Here is a 22,706-nt window from a genome sequence, read left to right on the forward strand (position 1 = left end):
TAAATGTCACGGAATTAGTTTGCTGGACTTAGTGAGGGAGTTTTGAGGGGGGCGGAACGCAACAGACCTCGTGTACTTAGGTTTATGTGGCACGACGAAATTAACCATTAAACTGTGCTATTTCACGCCAAAGACGTCCAAGCAAGCAAGCGTCGTCTTTTCATCAATCTCTAAGTCTCTCGACTATAGCAAAGTATGAATAAAAAAAAGATTGTGCGATTATCTTTTTGCATTGTTATCCCCTCCATTAAGCCAACTTAACGAGATTACGTTAATAACGTGATCGATCTTGCTTTTTCGATTAAAGACATAATGCCGTTTTAACAACCAAGCGGGCCGTCACGCTGTGTATTCATTAATAAAGTGATGTCGCATACATTACGGATGGGACAAATAAATAAATTAAAAAAAAAATCTCGCAGTATTAAATTATCCCGCGCGTGACGGTAAAATAACGACTATCAAAGAACATTTACGGCTTCACGTTAAGCAGTAACATCGTGCATGCATAATTTTTTTTCCACAAGCTATATTATTCAACGTAAAAGAAAAAATACGAGCAAAATGACCAAGCGTGCGATTACTGAACAATTAATTATGCAGAAACTAAATGCGTCGTTTTCGTGCACACGGCTAAACGTCACAAGCAATCTAAAGCTTAAAGCTTCCTTCAGGCGGGCGTCGTTACATACTAGATTTAGTACAATGCATGCATTGTATGACAATGAAAAAAGAATAAACATGCACGCGGCGCCCTAATTGGTTGCGACGTTAACAATTTCACATGACCGAGACACACAGAAAGTGCTAAGTGAAGCAGATTGGATACCCACCTGTGTTGTTAATTCCCATGGGCCGGATCCTGCAGTCATAACGACCCTGGCCAATGATGCTGTCCAATATCCGCTTTTCTATAGCGCGGAAATTTGCCTTGCCCCTGTAGAAAAGAGAGGGCGCATGAATAAAATGAGTGCGCAAATATCGATTACACGCACTTTTAGTACGCAATTAACAAGTGTACAAGAATGACCACTTCTGCTGGTTGCTTCGCTTTCATATTCACATCTACAGCACCAGTACGACAGTATACGATGCGCAAAGAATGTGGAACGCAACGCATCCGTTAGGCATTGAACGTTTCAAACAGCGTCGTGTACGTTCAGAAAAAAAAATTACTGTGGTTTACGTGCCAAACCACGATAGAAGTGGCACGCACGCCGCAGTAGAAGACAATAAATATAATGTAACAGTTGGGGTTTGACGTTGCGAAACAACGACATGATCATGAAGGACGTCGTAGTGGAGGGCTCCGGAAATTTCGACTACTAGTGTTGTTTAACGTGCACCTAAACTTAAGTACACGGCCCTCTAGCGTTTTGCCTCGGTCGAAATGCGGCCGCCGCGGCCGGAATTCGATCCCACGACCTTCGGGTCAGCAGTCGAGTACCATGACCAATAGACCGCCGTGTGGCGGTTATAGTAGAAGACTCCGAAATAATTTTGACCACGTATACGTTTATTTTTTTTCTTTAACGTGCACCGTAAGGTAAGCACATGGGTGCTTTTTTGTATTTTTTGCATTTTTGTATTATCAATTACTGATCTTATTAATGATCTACACAGAACACCAAACGCAACCTGCAGTAAAACGCCACAGCGCAGACTCTACAAGAAATTCTACACGGACAAACGCACAACGGTAGACACGGAGTCAATACCGTGATGAACGACAAAAACGTAACAAATCTGGGGAGTGATCCTGCATTCTTCGCACTGATGTGCCACTCGCTAGGCTCGATGAGCGTTAACGTCAGAACTGACGTGGATACCGGAAATGTGCGCGCAATGCACACGTTGATAAGCTTCGTTACACCCTGTTTCGTTGTTGCACAGGGTTGCATTAGGTTGCTAAAAGGGTGACTGGGAAAGTTGGCAAAACGTCGTCGAGCAGCGCATAACACGGCAGTCCAGTCGACGGAAAGGGTCCTTTTGCTATGGACTCCGAAAGTACATACTGCTCGGTTGAGACGAATTATCCCTGTTATGGATCAGCGCTGTTGTACGCGTAAACCTTTAGCCAATTTTATTATATCGCGTGATATACACCATTGCTTTAGGGCATTATGTGTCGAATGCGAAAATTCGGGATCAAAGTGTAGAACTGAAGATTTGCTTAGCCGAGAGGGCGGGTCTTAGCTTCCTATTTGGGAACGTGTTATACTATAAAGAGTTCATGACAACACGAACTTGTTAACCTCGTCTGACGGCATGTAATCAAATGAGCTACACATCTCGCTGGTGTTCGGTACAACTAATCGCGAGCTTACGTTGCAATAGCGAAACACCTGCTCCTTACATTGTTAAGGGGCAAACATTCAAAGTGTGTGCTTATATAAAACAAGAGAAATGAATATTATGCGGAGTTAATTACTTTCCCCTTGAGTTTCACAGACAAAAAAAATGAGAAAGTCCTCTTGATTCTTCGAAAGCTTCTCTGGCAGACTTTCGCTATGTTGACATCCAGTCATGAGTTCTTCCTGTTTACACCACGTGCGAACGCAGGATACCGAACGCATATGGATTCCCACTCACTCGTTTCTTTCCGATCAGCATTTCGTTAGCTGAAAGCTCCGGAGTACGTGCGATAATTGGCGCAACTCAAACAAGAGGATTTCGGGATAAAGCGACGACAAAACAATGACAGCGAGCGGAACAACCGTTGGTCGTTCTCAAGCCACGCAATAATCGCTATGCATTTTGCTAATGAATATGGAAACGTACAGCTTCGCTCGACAGCCGCGACTGCGAACAAACAAAGCTCTCGACCGGCCCTAGAAGCAATTTCTCAAATGAATGAAAAACCATACCCTCGGGAACAACGCTTCTCTAATCATTTATAACTAGCGAGTTACTAGACGCTAATTAGATATTCTATTTCCACGACATTGCATATTACGTCATTTGGAAATTTGTCGACGTTTTATACGCTTTTCTTTGCAACGTTTGTACAAATCAGCGCACTCAACAGGACAAAGTGGATAGACGCAAATAAAGAAGACCCTCAAGTTCTTGCCCCACTCGCAAAATCTTTGATTCCGGAAAAAAAAAAACAAGAAACATGTGCTTGCTTGCACACACGTTATGATGAATTGTCACCACCTTGCCAACTGTCGACCTCGGTGAGATATTTTCTGCTTGCTTGTAGCGTGGGTGAAATCGCATTTAATTCGCAAAATTTTGGTTGGTAATAAATTTGCCGTTGGCAGCAGGCATTCTCCTGTTCTTACGTACACTCTAAGAAAAAAAAAGCGTTGTTTGACTCTTTTTTTTTTGTGAGTCCTGACTTGCCACGTATATGACTCTCTTTAGAGAGACATGCGAACTCTCTTTGGAGTTTATTACACTATCTTCGGAGAGTCGTGGGACCCGAAAGAGAGCTAACCTGTCTCTTTAAAGAGAGTCATATACGTCGCAAGTCAGAACTCCCCGAAAAGAGTAACACATACTCTTTTTTTATTAGAGTGTACTGAAGAGATGCTTTGAAAGTACGAGCCCTGGGTTCACAGAGTATATCCAGTGTGAGAGATGAGTATTTAAGAGCGGGCGCCAGCAAACAGTGACGGCGAAAGTGGAAGCCTGAAGGCCTTTCACGAACAGCTTTTAGTAACGTACTTAGAGCATTAAAAATTACGTAGCCTAGGTTCCTGCAGAACGCAGATACGTTCAACTTACAGTTCCGTGCATTCGGGCGGTCGTATTTGACCTAACGTAACCAGTTAAACTGAACTGACTGCGTCGCGCGAGCTTTCGCTAAGTTCAGTTGCCACATGATAAGCAGCAAAAAATTCTGGCCTCGCTAATGGGTAATGTCTGTCGCGCGGCTTAATTATTAGATTAAACTAGTTAAGCACGGGTTATTAGCTCGCGTCGCGGCTGTTGGTGCATGAATCGTGAAATAAAAAAGAAAAAAAAAATGCGAAGCTTGCACAAAGCACTAAGCCACGCAAGCCTTGAAACAACGAAACTGGACGATTCTGAAGACCAATCTGCAGGGGCGTAGCCAGAAATTTTTTGGAGGGGAGGGGTTCAACCATACTTTATGAATGTTCGTGCGTTCGTTTCTATGTCTGCGTGCATATATATGCAAGCAAAATTGAAAATTTTCAGAGAGGGGGGCGGGGGGGGGGGGTCTGAACCTCCCCCGCCGCTTTGGCTACGGCCTTGCTAATCTGGTTGCTTCTAGGTTGTTTCTAGGCCTTAGCTAGGTAATGAGGGTTGTTTCTATAGGTCGCTTCTAGGTCGTTGCTAGTCTTTAGCGAGGTGATGCTAGGTAGTGTCTACGTTGATTCTAAGCGCAGAGAGTTTCGAGTTAAACCCCACACAGTCACAGACAGGACACGGATGTCCAAACTCCAGAGATAGATCCTCGCGCTGAAACCAAGCGTTCGCACCTCTTATAGATCAACGGGCACGTCGTCGTTGGCGTAGGCCTTCCATCGCGGGGTCTTCTCGCAGCCGCCGTTGCCTTTCCCGTTACCTAGTGTTGGGCTAACTGTTGCCTTCTTCCTTTTTAGCGGACCAGTGGAATGAATGAATGAAACCACGTTTATTCGAAATTCAAATGCGCCGAATGCGCTGCGGTGGAAACGGACCAGTGGTGAGTAGTGGGATTTACCCAAATTATTTTGCAGATACCTGATAGGCCACACAGGGCAGGCCGCACAGGATAAGCCGCTGAAATTACGGCTGCCTTAAACAGTTTTGCTGTTAAAACACGTCCCTCGAGACGACGTGTATACATGCTATGCCGGTTCTTCAGGTTTTTAAAGAAACGAACGGAGCTAAAAGAGCGGTTGCTATGGTCAGCTATTTTGTTCGGTAAGCATTGAAAACGTTTCATGCATGACTTTGAAATGAACGTTATGTGTAGCATTGTTTTCAGCATATACGGTGTTCGAGTGACTGCATTTTATTTGAATTGTACTGTTTTGTGTTGCCTTTCGTGTCGCCACTCCAAAGAACTTCGGGAATATGCGATAACTTTGGTGGCTTGACTGACTTAAATTAACTCTCCCTAGGTGCCCTTCTATCTATTTTTTTACCCCACTGCTGTGGTTTTCACAAATTGTATTATCTTTAAAAAGTATATAGCCAGCGCTATGTAAAAGCGCTATAGCGTCTCCTAAACAACGTATAATTAAAAAGTAACATACGGACTAAAAACTAATAGAAACGCACACAAAAGCGCGGTACATTCACTGAATGCACTCAAGTCGCTAAACAATACCAAATACAAAGAAATAAATACAATAAACACAATACCGAGCGGCCGATGAAACGGAGTTAATACGAATCCACGCTCCCTCTCCGACGCACAGTCATTCATTTTTTTTTTACTTCTATAGAGCTCGAACGTAATTAAAGAGGCAACAGCCTCAATTCCCCTCCGTCTCTCCTCACATATTCTTCTCCCGGGAAACGATATTTCAATCCTGCCGCCGCCGGCATAATAATACTCGAGCCGCGGCTGATCAAACGCAGCGCCGGCTCTCGGGGATGTACGGCGACCTTTCGCTACACGTTATCATCAGTCATCTCCCTCAAGAGCAGTTTTCACTTCCGGTCCGGAGAGATAGCCGCCCAGTGCGTGTATGACTGGAGGCATCCATTCCTCAGCGCACTTCTTTCCCTCTCCTCGCCCTCTCTATCTCTCTCTTGCCGGCGGTCTGTCTCTATACACGCCGAGTATCTCGAAAGGCTAGTTCTGCCTGCAAGCTACATCACCCTCTCCCCCTCCTCATCCTCCTCATTCACTTCTCCCGCTCCACTCTCTGCCGATTCTTCCAATTCGTCACGCTGAAAACTGCAGCTTCGAACTGACAGCGTGCGGCCCGGCTGAGAGAGCTTTTGCAATCTCGACGAGAGAAGCTCCTACAAGCGAGCAACATGCGAAATGTGCATACGTGGCTGCAACGCATGATAAAAGGGGCGATGCGTCCGAAAAAAAGAGAGAAAGAAAGAAACAGTTCGCAAAAGCGGAGAGGGGTGGGAAATTGAAGTGAAGTCCAGCGACGACCGGCGCGTCCACTGTTTGCTGCCGCCCCCGAACACGCGCGCGTGTGCGCAGCACGCACGGGAGCGAGGAAAAGCGTCGGAAGTAATCACCATTCGGCCGTCTCGACTTCCGGTGGCGCGTCAATCGCCGACAGTGCGTGATGGTGCGGCTGGCAAAAAAAAAGCGCTGGAAGACGTCGACGACGACGCCATATCGAGCGTCCAGATGCACTCCATCATTCACGCGGCGGAAGGCAGCCTAGCGGGGCAGGCGCGGCGACCGCGGCTGCGGGCCAATGAAACCGCCTTTTTGTCGCCGGGCCTAATGTCTTGGAAGAACTCATTATCGTGATGCGGTAAGGAGGGCGCAACGTCGTCGTCGTCGTTAGGGGGGCGCCCGTGTGCTCATTCTGCATGCGTGACAGAGCGGTGGGATAGAGAAATGCTGTCTCCAATAATGAGGGGGAGAACGCGGCGCCTCCTCTCGACTTCGCCCTCTTCTACCGAGCGAAACCCAAGTACTCTCTCAAGTTGGGTGCAGTATTGCGCGAAGCGAAGAATCATCCCAGAAGGAACTGAAGGAGAGGAGAGAAGGCTGACGGCGGTGCGATGTTGGGAAGCGTGGGTACCAAATGTGGCCGGGGTATCTACCCAGCGCGCAGGGAAAAGCCGTGGGCGGAATCCAGCTGTACGGTTTGGTTTCTCGCACGCCACTGAGTGGTTCGCGCTATTAGCGTGAACAATAGAACAGTAGCGCTTGTTGGTCTCGTGATTTGTCAATGGACAACGACCACTCACACCCTGGGCTCCTTTCACCTATTTCCTTGTACAACCTCCCGGTCAAGTATTGTTCCCAACGCCCTAATACGTACTATAATTACGTTACACTTCAATAACCCACATTCTCGGGTCGCCCTGCGCTTTAGTAAAAACGTGGGCCTCCTCACACTGTGTCCTGATGCAGGGTGTGCACACAACCGGCCCGGTCTGCATGCAATTACGGTCAAAGAATGGAGAGCTTCCGCGTTATCGCGTTTCCTTCCTTGACGGTGCTTTGTCTCGCGCGCAGGACATTAACAATAGCGGCGTGTTCACTGATACGCCGCGGTTCAGGGTCGACGGAGACGCGGCCAGTGTTAGCGTGCCAGTGCCTCAGTACGAAGCCGGTACGAGCGTGCGTGGCTTACAATACTACCTGTTTTACAAAGAAGTTTTAAGTATCAGTATGCAGCGTGTACCTTTTTTTTCTCATCCATTTCGGGTATTTTAGGCGAATGTCGATGAATAAGTCCTGATTAATACAAAAAATAATGAAGCCCGGACTTCTGTGGGAGGAAAAATGTCAGTGTATTATTACCTTACTGTGCCCACACCTTTATTAAACTGTTTAAAGTGTGTAATAATGAAGTCAATGAGCATTATATAGATTTTTCGATATCACCTACCACGGTGGTCTGGGGTTATGATGCTTGACAGCTGATCCGAAGCTCGCGGGATCGAATCCCTGCCACGGTGGCCGCATTTTCAATCGAGAAGAAAGTGCTTGAGGCCCGTGTACCTAGATTTAGGAGCACGTTAAAGAACCCCAGGTAGTCGAAATTTCCGGAGCCCTCCACTACGGCGTCCCTCATAATCATATCGCGGATTTGGGACGTTAAACCCCAACATTGATTATAATGATTATTACTTTTCTATTTTGTTGTGACTGCAAAGCGTGACTGCAAAGCGTGCCTGCAAACTGCGCCCAGACACGCAACGCGAATTGAGAGCTGCCTATTCGGGCACGCTTTCCCGATAAATTGAGCAAACTGCAGCCGTTTGAAATTGCTAGCCGTTAAAAAATGATAACATTGTTTTGACTTTTGACGTGTCACAACACGTTGGGACTGTTACCGAATAATGACTTAGCGCATAAGGCAGGAAACTTAAAAAAAAGTTAGGGTGTATTCTGAGGGCAAGGACGGTATTGCGCAGGCCAAATTAGCGTCGGGTGCATCGAACCGATCCATTGTGACCGATCCAAATGCTGGCATACTGTGCTAGGGTGGACGACTGGGCGTGTTGGTTGAGCATGATCCGAGGTAAAAGGCGCGAAGAGGACGATGGGGGCACACACACACACACACACACACACACACACACACACACACACACACACACACACACACACACACACACACACACACACACACACACACACACACACACACACACACACGCACGCACGCACGCACGCACGCACACACACACACACACACACACACACACACACGCACGCACGCACGCACGCGCACACACACACACACACACACACACACACACACACACACACACACACACACACACACACACACACACACACACATGGCGCCTTGTCCGCAGTCATATTCGTGCCTTTTACCACAGATCTGGCATAATATTTTGAACAACATAGCAAACGTAGCACTAACAACTTCACTGTAAGCTTACGGGCGAACAGAGCGCTGCCTCAATAAGTCTGGATATTTTTTTTCTTGTTTTACGAGTGACACTTCAGCGGAACAATCAAGTGAGAAGATCCAGCAGCTAGCCCCATCGATAGCGCTCCTGACCAATAGCTGACAATGAGCAGGTTGTTTAAACCACCTAGCTAGCTAAAGTGACCTCGCCGAAGAACTGTCCCGTAATCCAGGACTTGTAGCGACGCAACCAGCCAGCCAGCTTACAGCCGCGCGCAGCGCCAACTCCCTCTGCCGAGCATCACTGCTCGGCAGTGAAGAACGCTTTCGGGGCACCCGCTGATAATGGGGGCGCCCCCGCGGAACGATCGCCTTCGAATCACCGAGCGAGAAAGAGCTGTCCGCGAGAGAATTCCTCGCGATCCGCTCTAATTACAGGTGCCAAACGCCGCGCTAGGCGTTGCAGGCGGTGGCCGCCTCGCAAAGTCTCAACGAGATTGAGCTCGAAGCGGTGTGGGGGGAGGCTCTCCGCGTGTTAATTCAACAGCGACGCGCCTGGCTCTCGCCGATCGAGACCGGGATGAGCTTACGAGGGGACCATTTTGATGAACAGGCTTAATGCCATTGGAGTAGCAAAGCGGGCTGTTGGGGAAGATGCGGGCATTGAGATTGGAAACTGCACGTTGAACACAAGGGCTAGATATAGGTAATGGTACAGTTTATTTATTTATTAAATGCGAAGCATTTCTTAGCGAACCTCTGGCACTTTGAGCGTTTCTATCTGCGTATCTATCTATCTATCTATCTATCTAGCCGCCTACGTCTGGGTGCTCTCATGATCGCCTCCTTAACTTGGTGTAGATCAAAATTTGCATGGGAGGGTAACAGGATTTGACGAATATGACTGCTAGGTCATGACATGAATAACGTTAAAGTCCTGTTGCGTACGTTGTCAAACCTTTTCCACTAGACACGTGTGGCACATACCCGTTCACCACGGGCCGCGGTGTACGGGTATGCGCCACAGGTGATTGACAGTTTATATCTACCCAGCAACGGCGTGAACAGAGATTGGTAACTTAAATGCTAGAGCGTTAAGGAAAACCAACATCGGCAGCGTTGACTCAACGAATGGAAAGAATGAAAATTAGGATCCCAGCAGGAATCGAACCCAAGCATATTGCGTGGCAATCAGGTATTCTACCGTTGAGCCGCGCCAGGTCTGTAAACTGGTTTGGAAAAACAGCCTACGCAGGCGTAATAGCGGTGCAACGTCAATTGTGGCTGCGGTGCTTGCTATCTAATTTTACAAGAAAGCAATAAACACTACATGATACTCATACGATGTGTACTCCTACGATACAGGCGTCATATAAGATTAACGTCTGTAGTTCCAGTGTTGGCTCCGCTTTTATAGCAGTCTAATAAACGTTACGTTTATATAACTATGATTCAGCAAGCTATATTGAAGCATTGCTCGACCCCCGAGGAATGCATTAACGAAAGTTACATATGATATCCGCATCACTGCACCGTAAAGTGCACTTCGTCCACCAGAACGACGCGGTGTCCTCTTCATTTCTTACGAGGCTGAGCGATGACCTCATGCTGACCGAGGATGATGCCAGATTGATTGACAACCGCTTTGTAGACTAGGCTACGTATGCTATATACGCCCAGGTAGTCTGCTAATACGACAAACACCATCCACTGATGTTGGTCTACGTAGCACTATCCAGGCCTACCAGCCTGGACGGCCTATACCTCACCAACGCTTCAGGTTCCGACATGTCGCCGTCTCTATCGACCGACATTTTGTCGACAAAATGACCGAGGCATCCACGAATTCCAACAGCTCTACTATACCACACTTCACTACACATGGACCCCCGTCACCACGATCACGACCGGATCCTATAACAAGTCATGACCAGCTGCTGGTGCTCACTGATCACGGTCATGATGCCCTTGTTCAAGAACTGTCAAGAACTTCTTGCACACATGCACACGGGTTCGTGAAACGTGCGTGCGTTCTCGGGTCACGTATAAGCACTACATATCAACTTACTGCTTCTGGTGTAGGTAATACACATGTTGCCATTGGCAGCGTTACCCAACCGTAAACAACTGGCGTATATAACACATATGCGGCTCTTCAACACATATATGTGTGCGTATAAAATTTATACAAATCTTTACCGTCATTTTGTAACGTGTCGCTCCGTAAAAAAGGTTATGCCGCAGTCACCTACCCGCCGCATACTTCGCATAACATCGACTCCCACGGTACGTCGGATCGGCCGAATTTTTATTATTTATTTATTTATTTATTTATTTATTTATTTATTTATTTATTTATTTATTCAAATGAAAATACCGCGGACATGTAGTTCTAGCGGGGTGAATATTGCTGTGTTTAGGAAAATGGTTAACGATTTAGGGTAATATATATGGGAGAGCAGTTCGTCGTTCCCAACATAAGGATGAGTGTGTGCTTAGATCAAATTATTAACGATTTAGGGTGCTATATGCACCCTTCTATGGGACAAGAGTAAGCTGGCCCGGTATGCTTCGGAGCATTTTCGAAGACGAGACTGTGAACAAAGACACTTATCGTACATATGGGTGACATTGACCAGGAGATAAGAAATATAACTTTGACGCAGGCACTGTGGAAATGCTACTTTCAGTTGAGTCCCAGTCCGCTATCGTTCGCCGAAAAAAAAAGGAAGTCTAAATGTATCCGTCTTAACAACGCAATAAATTTACTGCGTCAACAATACTTTTATTCTTAGTATTCAAATAAGCAATCATTCTTTTATTGCGCTTCGTTCTGGCACTTTAAAGCATTTTGGAACTGCACAACCTAACGATAGGCAGCTCACAATATTTACACAGAAGTTCATACAAGCAATGTTCGCGCTGTCCCGTGAATCTATGCCGCGGCTTGTTCTGCTCTTATCGCTACCACGCGCTAGATTAAAGAAAGAGAAGGAAAGAGTGTGACTAATAATAATTGTTGGGGTTTTAGATCCCTAAACCACGATATGATTATGAGGGACGCCGTAGTGGAAGGCTCCCGAAATTTCGACCAGCTGGGATTCTTTAACGTGCACTTAATCTTAACACACCGGCTTCTAGCATTTTACCTCCATCGAAATGCGGCCGCCGCGACCGGGATTCGATCCCGTGACCTTCGGGTCAGCAGTCGGGCACCATAATCACTAGAACACGACGGCTAGGTAAAGAGAGTGGCCCAATTAAAAGAAGAGTATATGCAAGAAGCTCCTCATTCAATTTAGCAGCCTTCGCTCTTTGTACCTACGCACACTCCATGGGTTCGAGCAGTTAACGCCCTACAAAAGGCTGCATGGTCGCAATAGCTCGGTACAGTCGAGTCGTGGCAACAAAGTGCTGAGCTGTCACATCCATTCAAGTCTTCAGGAACAATGCAATGAAGTCTCGGATCTAAGTGGAAATGAGCGTATATACGGTTTCTATGACAAATGAGAGAGAGAGAGAGAGAAAAAGAAAGAAAGCGGCAAGAGAAGGGGAAATGATTGAAGGTTAACTAGGCAAAAGATGGTGCCTTAAGTAAGGAAGTTAGCCGTAACCGGGCCCATCTGTCACGTTTAATAACCGAGCATCCGAATGTCGGAACCAGAGTTCGGTGGGCATGTGATGGATTTGCGGACGTGTTTGGTTGGGTCAACATAACCCACGACACCAAGAACATGGTGTAGTTTGCTGCACTACGGCCTTTTACTTTTCTGTGTTCTAACATACGTAGGGCTCCCTTCTTACTTCTAATGTAACTCGTTGCTAGTTCGTCGTGCGTGCACCGGCACTCGTGTTTCCAAGGCAGTAGTGCGTTTGATAGATCGCAACATCCCAATCTAGCTCGTCTGGGCGAGCCACTTACGTGGTATGGGCATACCCGTTTATATCCAGGATTCTGGCGGCCGCGCGATGAAAGTTGCGCAGACGCCCACGCTTTTCTTACTAGTACAGCCGAGCTCTCTTCATGCCATGGAGGAAGAAGAACTTGGGAGGGAGCATTGCGTCACGTACACAGCCTCTGTGTCCGAACGCTCCGGGAAGCCAACATTGTAGGCCCAACACGTGACCGTTTTCGTCAAGATCACCCAAGCAATGAGATTTACCGATACTTCGTGGTTTGGTGCCCGGTAACATTCGATCGACGCGCGCTGGTTCGGCGCATACCGGCCGGCTCACGGCGGAGATTCAAAAACGGAACTTAACCGGAATTACTAAAACCTACCCCGCGCTCTGACGTTTAGATCGCGTGTTGGCCCGAGACAGTAGCCTTCAATCACATCGCGCAATGCTCCCTCCTAACTTTCCTTTTCCTCCAGGCTTCTTTACTCTAATAAACTGTATCTTCTATCGCCGTGTTGGCTGAACCCATAAAACTCTCGGATTCTGGGGCTAGGGGATGCATTCAATAAGTTCAGCTTGTCGAAATAGAGTCCGCAATATACTGTCTTAGAAGTAATTCAGTTTGTTTAGAGCAACCCCATTAAACCACAAAGCACAACTGGGCTCCAACGCGAGAGCCCCAAGAAAGCGCCACATTAAGGTTATAGTAATGAGGATTGTGGTGGCGATGACCACAAATAGTGTCTGAATCGGTGGGGCGATAACCACCTACCCGCCCTATGAAAGCCGCTTACATTATGCCAATTGTAATCAAGCCATTCACGTGTATGCTTTTATCTCGTGTACTGAATTAACTACGCCTGCGACGACTCCGCCATCTTCTATGCCTTTTTTAACCACTGACACTCCCAACGGTAAACCCACATAATATGGTCTAGCCTTAATTAGTGTTCATTCAGGCTCAATCGGCGCCGCAAAACTGAAAATCTACGGTTAATTAACCATATATTTGAATTAAAAGACTGATGATATGATTTAACCAAGATTAATGCTCATGTACCGTTGTGACCAGGCGCCACTCAGACTACGAGAAAAACCAGAGCTGGACGGCAATTGTTGCTGTGAACAATATACGCACCTTGCTGACCTGGTAATACTCCTCGTTAACGATACAAGAACACGATATGGTCCTATTGATCACGCATGAGTTACAGCCCGCAATTTACGCGTTTGTTTTATGCTATCTCTATGTAAAGCTACACCTTTTGATTTGTTTTTCATGAACGCTATGCGATTTCTCTCTCTGCTGATTCCAGTCTCCATGTGTCGGTAATTTGCCTCGGTCGCTTACGGTGATTAATAATGCACCAGGGGAGCCCTCCTGTAACCGATGGATGGTCTAGAGACAATGGTTTGGGAAGAACGTATGAGCATCGCATAAGCTAAAGCCTTGAAAGGTCGATTCATTATCTCCTTTCTTTTTTTCCCGCGCAGAAAGCTGGTTCGAGCCGCGTTTGAGTTGCGTATTTTACTGTTGAACAGTACTTTCCCAACATGCTGTCGTAGCATCGCGCGTTCACGAGGTCTAAGTTAACAGGAAGTTCTGTGACAGATTTATGACTCCACGGCACTGCTTCCGTTAGTACACTAAAGCGCCACGGTGGTATTGTAATGCATTAGATGCTGGTCAAAGGCTAAATCTGCGCTTATGTATCATTGACAATCTACGTTTAGCGGCTTATTTCGTTTGTTTAGTAATATAAGCACGATGGCTTTAGTGTCACAACCATAGGTTGCCCATAAGCTTTCCTTGTGGTATACCAAATTACAAGCGTTCTTACAATGATAAAGCCAATAACGCGAGCACGGAATTTTCACGCGACACGTACTTTACCGCATGTATCTGCCCCGCTAATGCAAATCATGTTTCGCTAATGGTACAAAGTGGGCGAAAAGTCCCGGAGGCCCGTAATAGATATGCCAAGAAAGCCATCATGGACAATCCGCGACAACCTGTTTTGAACGCTTCTCTGTGATTCATGAATGCTCTGCGGGCCTAAACACTCACCTAACAAGTAACACAACCGCTCATCATGCGAATAAATTGACGTTTAGCCGGCATCTAAAACGCCATGTTCGGGCGTTTTCGCCTGCGACGCACAAATAGCTCCTGCCACGACTGTCAAGCCTAATTGATGCACTAATTTTTTTTCTTTCATGTCTCTCTTTATCTCCCTTTTTTAGAACAGAAGGATCAGGCTTGCTCTTAAGCTCTATATCTTAAGTAGTTCGCTTTTGAGAAAGATGGAATACATGATGAGACGTAAGCTGTAACTCGCGCTTCGCTTCTGGTCTTTCGGCAAATATAACCGCTATAATAGATAGCACGGCACGCGATAAGTCCCTCTTTTTTGCTTCGAAGCTAAGGCAAAGCTCATGTTTGCTCCGACGTTTACGGTCTGGGCATCTCGAAATAAGACCGGCCTAAAAATACTGCATAGAGAGCAGCGCGGTGAGTTACGACTGCCCTCTGGACAGCCCTGCGACTGTGGTGAGTTGCGTGTTTAGTACAGCAAGCTGCAGTGGAAGGCACGAACGGTCCAAGAAGCGTCGTTGCGTTCCTCAGTTGTATATGAAGACGGCTGCCCGCCCACGCCAGCTCGCTAAGGCTGTCTACGCAAATGCACAAACACCACACTATCACGATGGTGGTGAGAGCTTAGCATCCAGGACTATATAAAAGGTAGTTGGAGAGATGAATAATTGTAAACATTCAGAGGGATTCTAGTCTACTTCGTGCTTTATTTTTCTCATCTAGGGGATGAGCAGGCACGTCACATTATGCACGAGTCCGAGAACAGCAAGGCAGGCAAGAGAAGAGAGAGAGAAAGAAGATAGAGAGAGAGAGATACGTAACTCTTTATCTTGGTAGCGGGAACTTTGCTGTTTCCTCAGGAGCATCGCGGCCGCGACCGGAACGCCCCCCTGGCCACGGGTTGGTGGCGTAGGCAGCGTTTCGGCCCTGCGCCGAAGAACAGGAGAAACGCTGGTGTGCAAACCACGCGGCCGTACGGCAAACTGACTTTTACGTGGCTTCTGTCTCTCACATGGTAAAAGCCGCGCAAAAGGACGGCAACACGAGAAGGAGAACGACAAAGGACAGGCGCCGTCCTGTGCAGCACCTGTCCTGTGTCATTCTGCTTCTCGTGTTGCCGGATTTTTTGCGCTGCTTTTACCACGAAGATCAACCACCTAGACAAGTTTTGCACGCTATCGCTGTCCCCCCACCAACGCCCCCTGCTGAGGTTTCATCACCTTAGAGTTTCGTGCTCGAGTTCAAGAGGTGTGGAAGTTAGGTTAGTATACAAACTTGCCTGATGTTTAGCTTTGACATTGAAACGGGCATGTGTTTTTTATTACGGTGATTTAGCTATCGTCAGTGGTCCAGGATTTGAAGTAATCGCACATTTTGAAATGCCACAAGAAATAACAATGTGTGCATATGCAGAATAATTGAAACACGTTGCTTTCCTAGGATTGCAGTTTATTAGAAATGAAGTTCTTGCAAAGCCACAATGCTGTTTGGAACCAGAAGGACGATGTTTAGGAAAATCTATGTATCAACAATTATTTTCATGCTGTTCGAACCGTCAGGCTTGCAGCCTTTCTTTTTCTGAGACACGAGTAGCCGAGTTCTGGCCAACAAATTTTGTAGGAGGCGCCGCGCATCAGATGTGATATTTCTTGCTCTCTGATATTAATGGCCTACACAATATGATATACCTTAAAATTATCTCACTTTTTGGTTTCCAAAAGTACCAGCAGAGACTAGACGAGAATAATACGCTTCAAGCTTCGCGCGAACAAGTGGGGCGTCATTTTAAGGCATCTTTGAGAGATATGACGTACATCGTCGCTCAGTGTTTATATAACAATCGTGATGGGAGCAATGATTTCACTTTAACAAGTAGTTCAAGCTTCATACCGCGAACTTCAGTCACTACGAATAAAGTCCCGCTTTTATACCGCTGCGAAATGTTCGGTGAGCAGAATCTTGACTTCAAAAAAAAAAAAAAATTGAGAGCTCATGTGTGGCACGTAAGCTGCAGCAAATTAATATTTTGAGGTATTTTAATACGCCGACGGCATCGCCGCTTAATAGAAACGCAGCTGACTGTTTGAACTAAAAACAATGTGCGATGTGCGTTTTTACAAGCTCTGAAATTTCTGAAACTTATTTGCCTTCGGATGCATTTCCCGAATTGTCGTTTCGAACAAGTATAAATTAATTAAAGAAAAGCCAATTAGAGATAATAGGTTGCCATCCCCAGTTGCATGTAGTGACCGGTACGCATACACCGCTATAGATCTAGAAACTGCAAAATTGCAAACTGCATGACAGCAGCGACGGTGCTACTTCCGAACTTTGTGCTCTAGCGGAAATTCATGAATAACACAGTCACATGTGTACAGTCGCGCTCAATATGTCTTGCAACACGGGAGCGCGTGGCTCCACGAGTTTAATGATTGCGCATGGCTTCAACTTCTTTCATTTGTGTAACTTAATATTATTTTCTTATTTGGGAACATCCCCCGGTGAGACAAGAGCGTTCAGTTGTAGAAATAGGGGCTAGTGAAAGGAATGCGAAATCTTTAAACGCGTGAGGCCACGCGTTCCCGTGTTGCAAGTCATATTGAGCGCGACTGTACAACATTGGCGTCGAAATTTATATTACCTACAAGTTATCAGGTGAATCGACGCCGAAAACGAACTTCAGAATTATCAAATGAACTTCAAGATATAACAAAGTCAATAACATTGTGAGGAATAAGCGCTGAATACTACACAGCCGCACAGCTTCAACGCGAAAGCGTAAAAGATCTTGTTTCGCAGAAATTCCGGTGTCGGCGTCGGCGTCGGTGTCGGCGTCGTTGGTTGTGAGCGAAAAATCATCATCTTGTCCGCGACCGAAAAATCGAGAAAGACGTAAATTTAACCACTGCATCCATTGGCTCTTCATTGAATAAACAGCCTCACGTTAGAGGCACTTCTATTGAAGCGAAATTAAGCTGGGTATTTCGGTTATCACAAATGCGACAAAAACCCGGCTGCATGACTGTCAGACATTATTTTAGCAGTCCTTTATTATACGAGCTGACCAAGTAACAGTTCGGAGATATGCATGTTTCGTCATCGATGAGAGACGATATATGGTTGGAATTTGAATATGTTGCATACGATACATTTGCAACGAGGCACGGGGAACAAGCTAAGTTTGGATTCTGTGCATATTGACGAAGGAATGCACGATGCACAAGGAGCCAGGAAGAAACGCGACGAACTCAGAAATAGTGACTGTAATCCCATCGTTAGTCACCGCTGGACGAGTGGGTGTAAATTCCATCGCAGATGTAATATTGCAAGATAAAAGAAAGTAGCGGACCCTTTGTTCCTTCTTTATTCAAGCGTTACTGTGGACCCCTGCTGTCCGAATTACCGCATTCCCAAAAAAAAACATAAACGTAACGGCTTCTCCAAAAACGAAATGAAAAGGAGTCAGCGGAAACGCGATGAAGCGTTGAAAAACAGGGATATCACTGAGATAATGCTTCCCACGTACATCGTCAGCCGCCGAAACTATTCAAGCTGCATTCTACCCAACCGCGTCTCATTCGTTACTTTCAGCACCTCGCGTTTAATGCTTATGGTGGCTATGCATTCAAACGGCGAGAGTTATGGCGGCACACGAAATGAAAGCAGCGATAGAGAAAACGGAAAGCTACCGAATAAAAGAAAGATATATCTTGCAGGACGGACGATTGTCGTGTGTGAATGGCTCGGCGCTTATCTCGAGGGGCATAAATTTCCGATAGCGAGCACGGTGGCAGTTATCGAGTGAACCTTTTGTTATCGGCGCAGCTGAAGAGAAACGCGCTCGCTCGTTCAGCACGAGAATCGTAGCATCGTACAGAGTAGACAGGCGAGAGCGAAAGGGTTCGGGGTTGGTGGAGTTGGGTGGAGAGGAAAAAGGCTGTCGATTGTGAGGCACACGGATGAGAGTAAGGAGAACGCTGAGTGTGCGATGCCGGTCAGCCGCCGGACCCTTCGAGTAGGGAAGATTTATTGACCAGTGCCCGCTGAAGGAGAAAACGAACCGAAGCCCCCGTCGTCTGCATTGGCACAGAATCGGCATTCGTACCGAGAAAAATTGCGCCACTCGTTCTTTCTCTATGTTGGCCTGCTTGGAACCGGCCGGTCGCCAGTTGTAAGAGAGAGAGTGAGAAAAAAAAGAAAAGAAAACGTGCACCGGTGGATGCTTAGTACGCCGTTTCTCAGCGCTCTCAGCCGAATTAGTGTTGGTGAGAGAGAGAAAAAAAAGCGATATTTTGGAAGTTCGATTATCGCGGAATGCAGAAAAGACGTTTCCAAAACCTAGTAGTAGTGTTGTTAAGGCTCGTAACCCACTAAACAATAAATCAAAAGCAGGTACGCAAACGAGGGTTGATACCAGTTGGCTACTATGTACTGCTGTACGGGGAACGGGCTTATAGAGGCATTGAAAAGAGGTTGCCGATGTGAGAGGTATTCGGGAATCGCGGTATTGTGGCCTTGCTGCACTATGATATGCCAGACTGCGGTACCTAGATCTTGTCAAACGATGAAAGGTGTTCCGTCAAGCTAGCTCAGAGAATGGGCAACATCGGGGACGCCAATTCCAGCTTTCATCTGTACGCAGCGCTTGGGCGGTGATTTTTGTCCCTCGTTTCTTTCGCTCTGCTAATCCAACGATGATTTCTCGATTGCCACAAGACAGCGGACCTCTCCAGTGACCAATAACAAGTGCCTCACGCTCTAAAGAGGAATTCGACGGGCGTATGCTGCCTACATCACAAGCGAGAACGTAAAAACCCGTTTCGCAAACAGCGAAGCTCCGTATCTCCTTCACAGGACGTTGCTCTCAGTTCGGACCGTGCTGACGACGTCTTTTGTCTTTCCCGCGGAGAGGGCCTTCAATCATACTTACTTGGTTCGCTCGCGCGCGCACCCGTCTTCGAAGAAAGAGGCGCCATCTTTCACGCGTCTCCTCGCCGTCGGCACGGAGCATCGCGACACTCGCATAAGCCGAAACGCAGTGCGCGCCGCCGGCCCGTTTCGCCTGCCGCCTTCGCTTCGACAGCCCACTTATAACAACGGCCGCCTTCCGAAGGCAAGCGAACTCGCCGATTCCCGGCCTCTCTCTTTTGACGTGGCCGGCTCCGCAAGAACGAGGCGCGAGGCAACGAAATAAAGAAGCACGAACGTTTTTGCTTCTCAAAGTCGAATGGGTGACACTTTTTCGTCACTCGGGCATCCATCATAAGCCGCGAAATCTTTTGCAGGCCAGAAGTGTCGCTCGGTCGCACTCGGTGACGCTTATCGTATTTTCGCATCGTCGCCTTCAACTGTGCTGCGTCGGCAGACTCTGGTCATGCCTTTCTATGCGACGGCAGTCGGCAGCATTTCATGCAACTGCATGATTTGCGAGAAGGCAGCTTCTGCTAATGACTCTAATTGGCAGCCGGAGGGTTCAATGATGTACTGTTTTTTGTGAAAATACATGTAGTACGAGAAAAGAAAGAAAGAAAGAAAGAAAGAAAGAAAGAAAGAAAGAAAGAAAGAAAGAAAGAAAGAAAGAAAGAAAGAAAGAAAGAAAGAAAGAAAGAAAGAAAGAAAGAAAGAAAGAAAGACAGCAAGGCTGATGCGTAGGACAACTTACCCGAAGCGGTGGGTAAACGTTTACGGTACTTGCTAGTTACAGTAGTACGGACCGAATATACTTATGAAATGGTCTAAGAATATCAAGAAGCTGCTCTTCAAGATGTGAGAATGCCTGCTAGGTACGCTACAGCTAACTTGTGTGCAAAAATAGCGTTCACGTGGTCAAGATTCCCTGTGGTTACTTGCGCTAAGTAAAACGTACTTGCAAATTAAACAGCTTGGATAACACCCAGAAATTTTAATCCCCTGCCGCCTTGTCGAGCACCTTTACATCACTGTAGTTTAACGTTACTAGAGCTCGTATCTGCGTTTGTACTTCATCAGTTCAAGAATGTTCACTCTGCGTAATTTATTCACGCCAAATAGTGATCTCGGCACTGTTGTATAAGCAGGCGCTATTGACAACACGTACAGACAGGAAGGTTTAGAGCGCATGGATTGGTGAATGCACCGCAAGGCCCCTCCGAAACATAGGGTCGAAAATCTCTCCAGCAAAACAATGCGGACGTGTTTTGGAAAGTTGAAACCATTACAAAAACTATTATTTGAGGAACCACGCTGTCGTGTGAAAAGTGACCGCCATAGACGTATTTACGTTTGAATATTGATGTCAGTGTGAAGGATTCCATCGGGTTGTGACGAGAGTGCAACAGCAGAAACGTTGTAAAACCGTCTGGGTCCCTTCACTCTGTCATCATGCCCCAACAGGCCCAGAAGACCACACTGCTGTATATTGATGTCGTTGTGTGCAAAAACACATACACAAGACAGCCCTTGCACGGGATGATAGGTTTTGCCTGCAAACGACAGTTGGTGCGTCAGAAGCAGATATAATTAACGCAGCGGCAACAGAAACCTCCCCGAGGAAAGTTAAGTAGGCGCTAGATCATCCCGAGTAATTACTGAATTCCGTCGCGCTTCAACTTGACTGTGTTTACAAGAGGACAAACGATTGCCGATCTCGTTACTCTCTTTCCGTATATTAGTTAGGGGATTCCAAGTCACGCATGTCTGCTCTGAAAAAGGCAGTGCGATCAGCAGCGTAGGAGGAGGTACGACTCGGTCTTTGATTTCTTCACTGTTGTCTTAGGCCTACACTATAAGTTCGCTGCGCGAGAGGCGTGAGCAGCAGCCATCTCAAATTACCCTATTATGCGTGGGTCTAGTGCAGTCTGTATGACTGCAAAGACCGTCATATGATGCAACGCACAGAGATCCTTGATATGCATGTCCAGATATATACATGCATCGTTGTTTGCCGATGCTGACATTGTCATTGACGTGTAACCTTGCTCTTAGTAATTGTAACTGTGGTTGAAACTGTGGTAACTGTGGTTAAAAATCATCACCGAAAAAAAAAACAAAAGCTATGCACACGCGTCACCATTTTCACATTACGCCATTTTTTTTTCTAAATTGCTCTTACAATATGCTACTGCACCGTGTTCATAAAAGTTTTACATCTAGCTAGCTTTATGCAGTGCTATATTAATCATTTTCTTCTATAACCTCACGTTATAATATTATCTGCTTCTGTACCGCCCGGTTCGGAGACCATCGCACGTTGAGGACTGGCGCTGTTTGACTTTGGATCAACCCGGCAAATAACCGCCCGCATGTCTAGGCCAGCGCGCGAGTACACACGCAGATAGGTATACGCGTATAGCGCGGGCGAGGAGTGAATGCTGCGCCCGCAGAGACCCGCGCGGCACCTTGATCTCAGCTTAGGGCTATGCATGGACGGGGCACAAGAAGACGGCCTACCAACGTATTCGCCTCGGGGCAGATCTGTCGTCTTAAGCGCCTAAGCAATCCGCCGAACTAATTTCCGCACTTCGACAAGGAGGGTCTGTGGGGAGGGTCTCACAACCCGCCGGCATCTGCTGTAGTCAATTTTTAATTAAGAACAGCGCGCAGCAGCTATACAGAACGGCGCGAGTAAAGAAAGAGCCGGTAAACTGTTAACGGCGAGAAAATGCTGAGCCAGTGATGAGAGCCAAAGGAAAATAAGGGCTCGCTAATTAAGCGGCGCGGATGCGAACGTCTTACGCGGGAATCGAAGTGGCGCAACGAAAAGAAGGAAAGAAACTCGGAAAGGAGTTGCTACGGGGAGATTATGTTTTCCTATGGAGATCACGGGTGAACGTTTTCGTGTCACTTGCCTAGCAAAAAGCTCAAGACCAGCGTTCCGCGTGTCGCAACGGCTGCCTGTGACAGACCACCCCGTGTAACAAGAAACCCCAGCGTTGCTGAAACCCTATAGTGGAGAATCAAGATCCCGACCGGCTCCGCCTAAACATTCCGTTGTTTTTCGCGCAGAAACGCCGTGTTCAAAGCGTGTCTCTTTCTTTTCGCTTGTTCGCGAGGGCTGCAGTTTCAGGCAATCTAGAGCATTTCGTGCGACATAGCTTGAAGCGAAGATTTGTTTGAACTGCGAGCCGCATTGGTGTTGGGCAACTGGAGTTACGCCAACGGGAGGCACGTGCCTATATAGGCACGTGGCGCCTCATAAGGCTCATATGTATATACATGAAGCGTTGAAAATGCACTTCGGA

General features: G+C 46.9%; 1 protein-coding gene across 10 annotated transcripts in view; it reads right to left on the minus strand.

Moving 5' to 3' along the window:
- Positions 1 to 22,706, minus strand: part of LOC119394082 (glutamate-gated chloride channel) — a 340,243-nt gene that overhangs the window by 56,585 nt on the left and 260,952 nt on the right. For 6 of the 10 annotated variants that reach the window (XM_049415623.1, XM_049415625.1, XM_049415622.1 and 3 more), the window contains 2 exons: positions 15,310 to 15,414; positions 834 to 937 (listed from right to left, as the gene is read on the minus strand). In XM_049415623.1, the coding sequence (XP_049271580.1) occupies positions 834 to 937; positions 15,310 to 15,414 (209 nt within the window). The remainder of the gene's footprint in view (positions 1 to 833; positions 938 to 15,309; positions 15,415 to 22,706) is intronic. The other 4 variants (XM_049415628.1, XM_049415630.1, XM_049415629.1 and 1 more) reach the window with 1 other exon arrangement.

The sequence above is a fragment of the Rhipicephalus sanguineus genome, chromosome 5, assembly GCF_013339695.2.
Source record: "Rhipicephalus sanguineus isolate Rsan-2018 chromosome 5, BIME_Rsan_1.4, whole genome shotgun sequence".
NCBI classification, from domain to species: domain Eukaryota; kingdom Metazoa; phylum Arthropoda; class Arachnida; order Ixodida; family Ixodidae; genus Rhipicephalus; species Rhipicephalus sanguineus.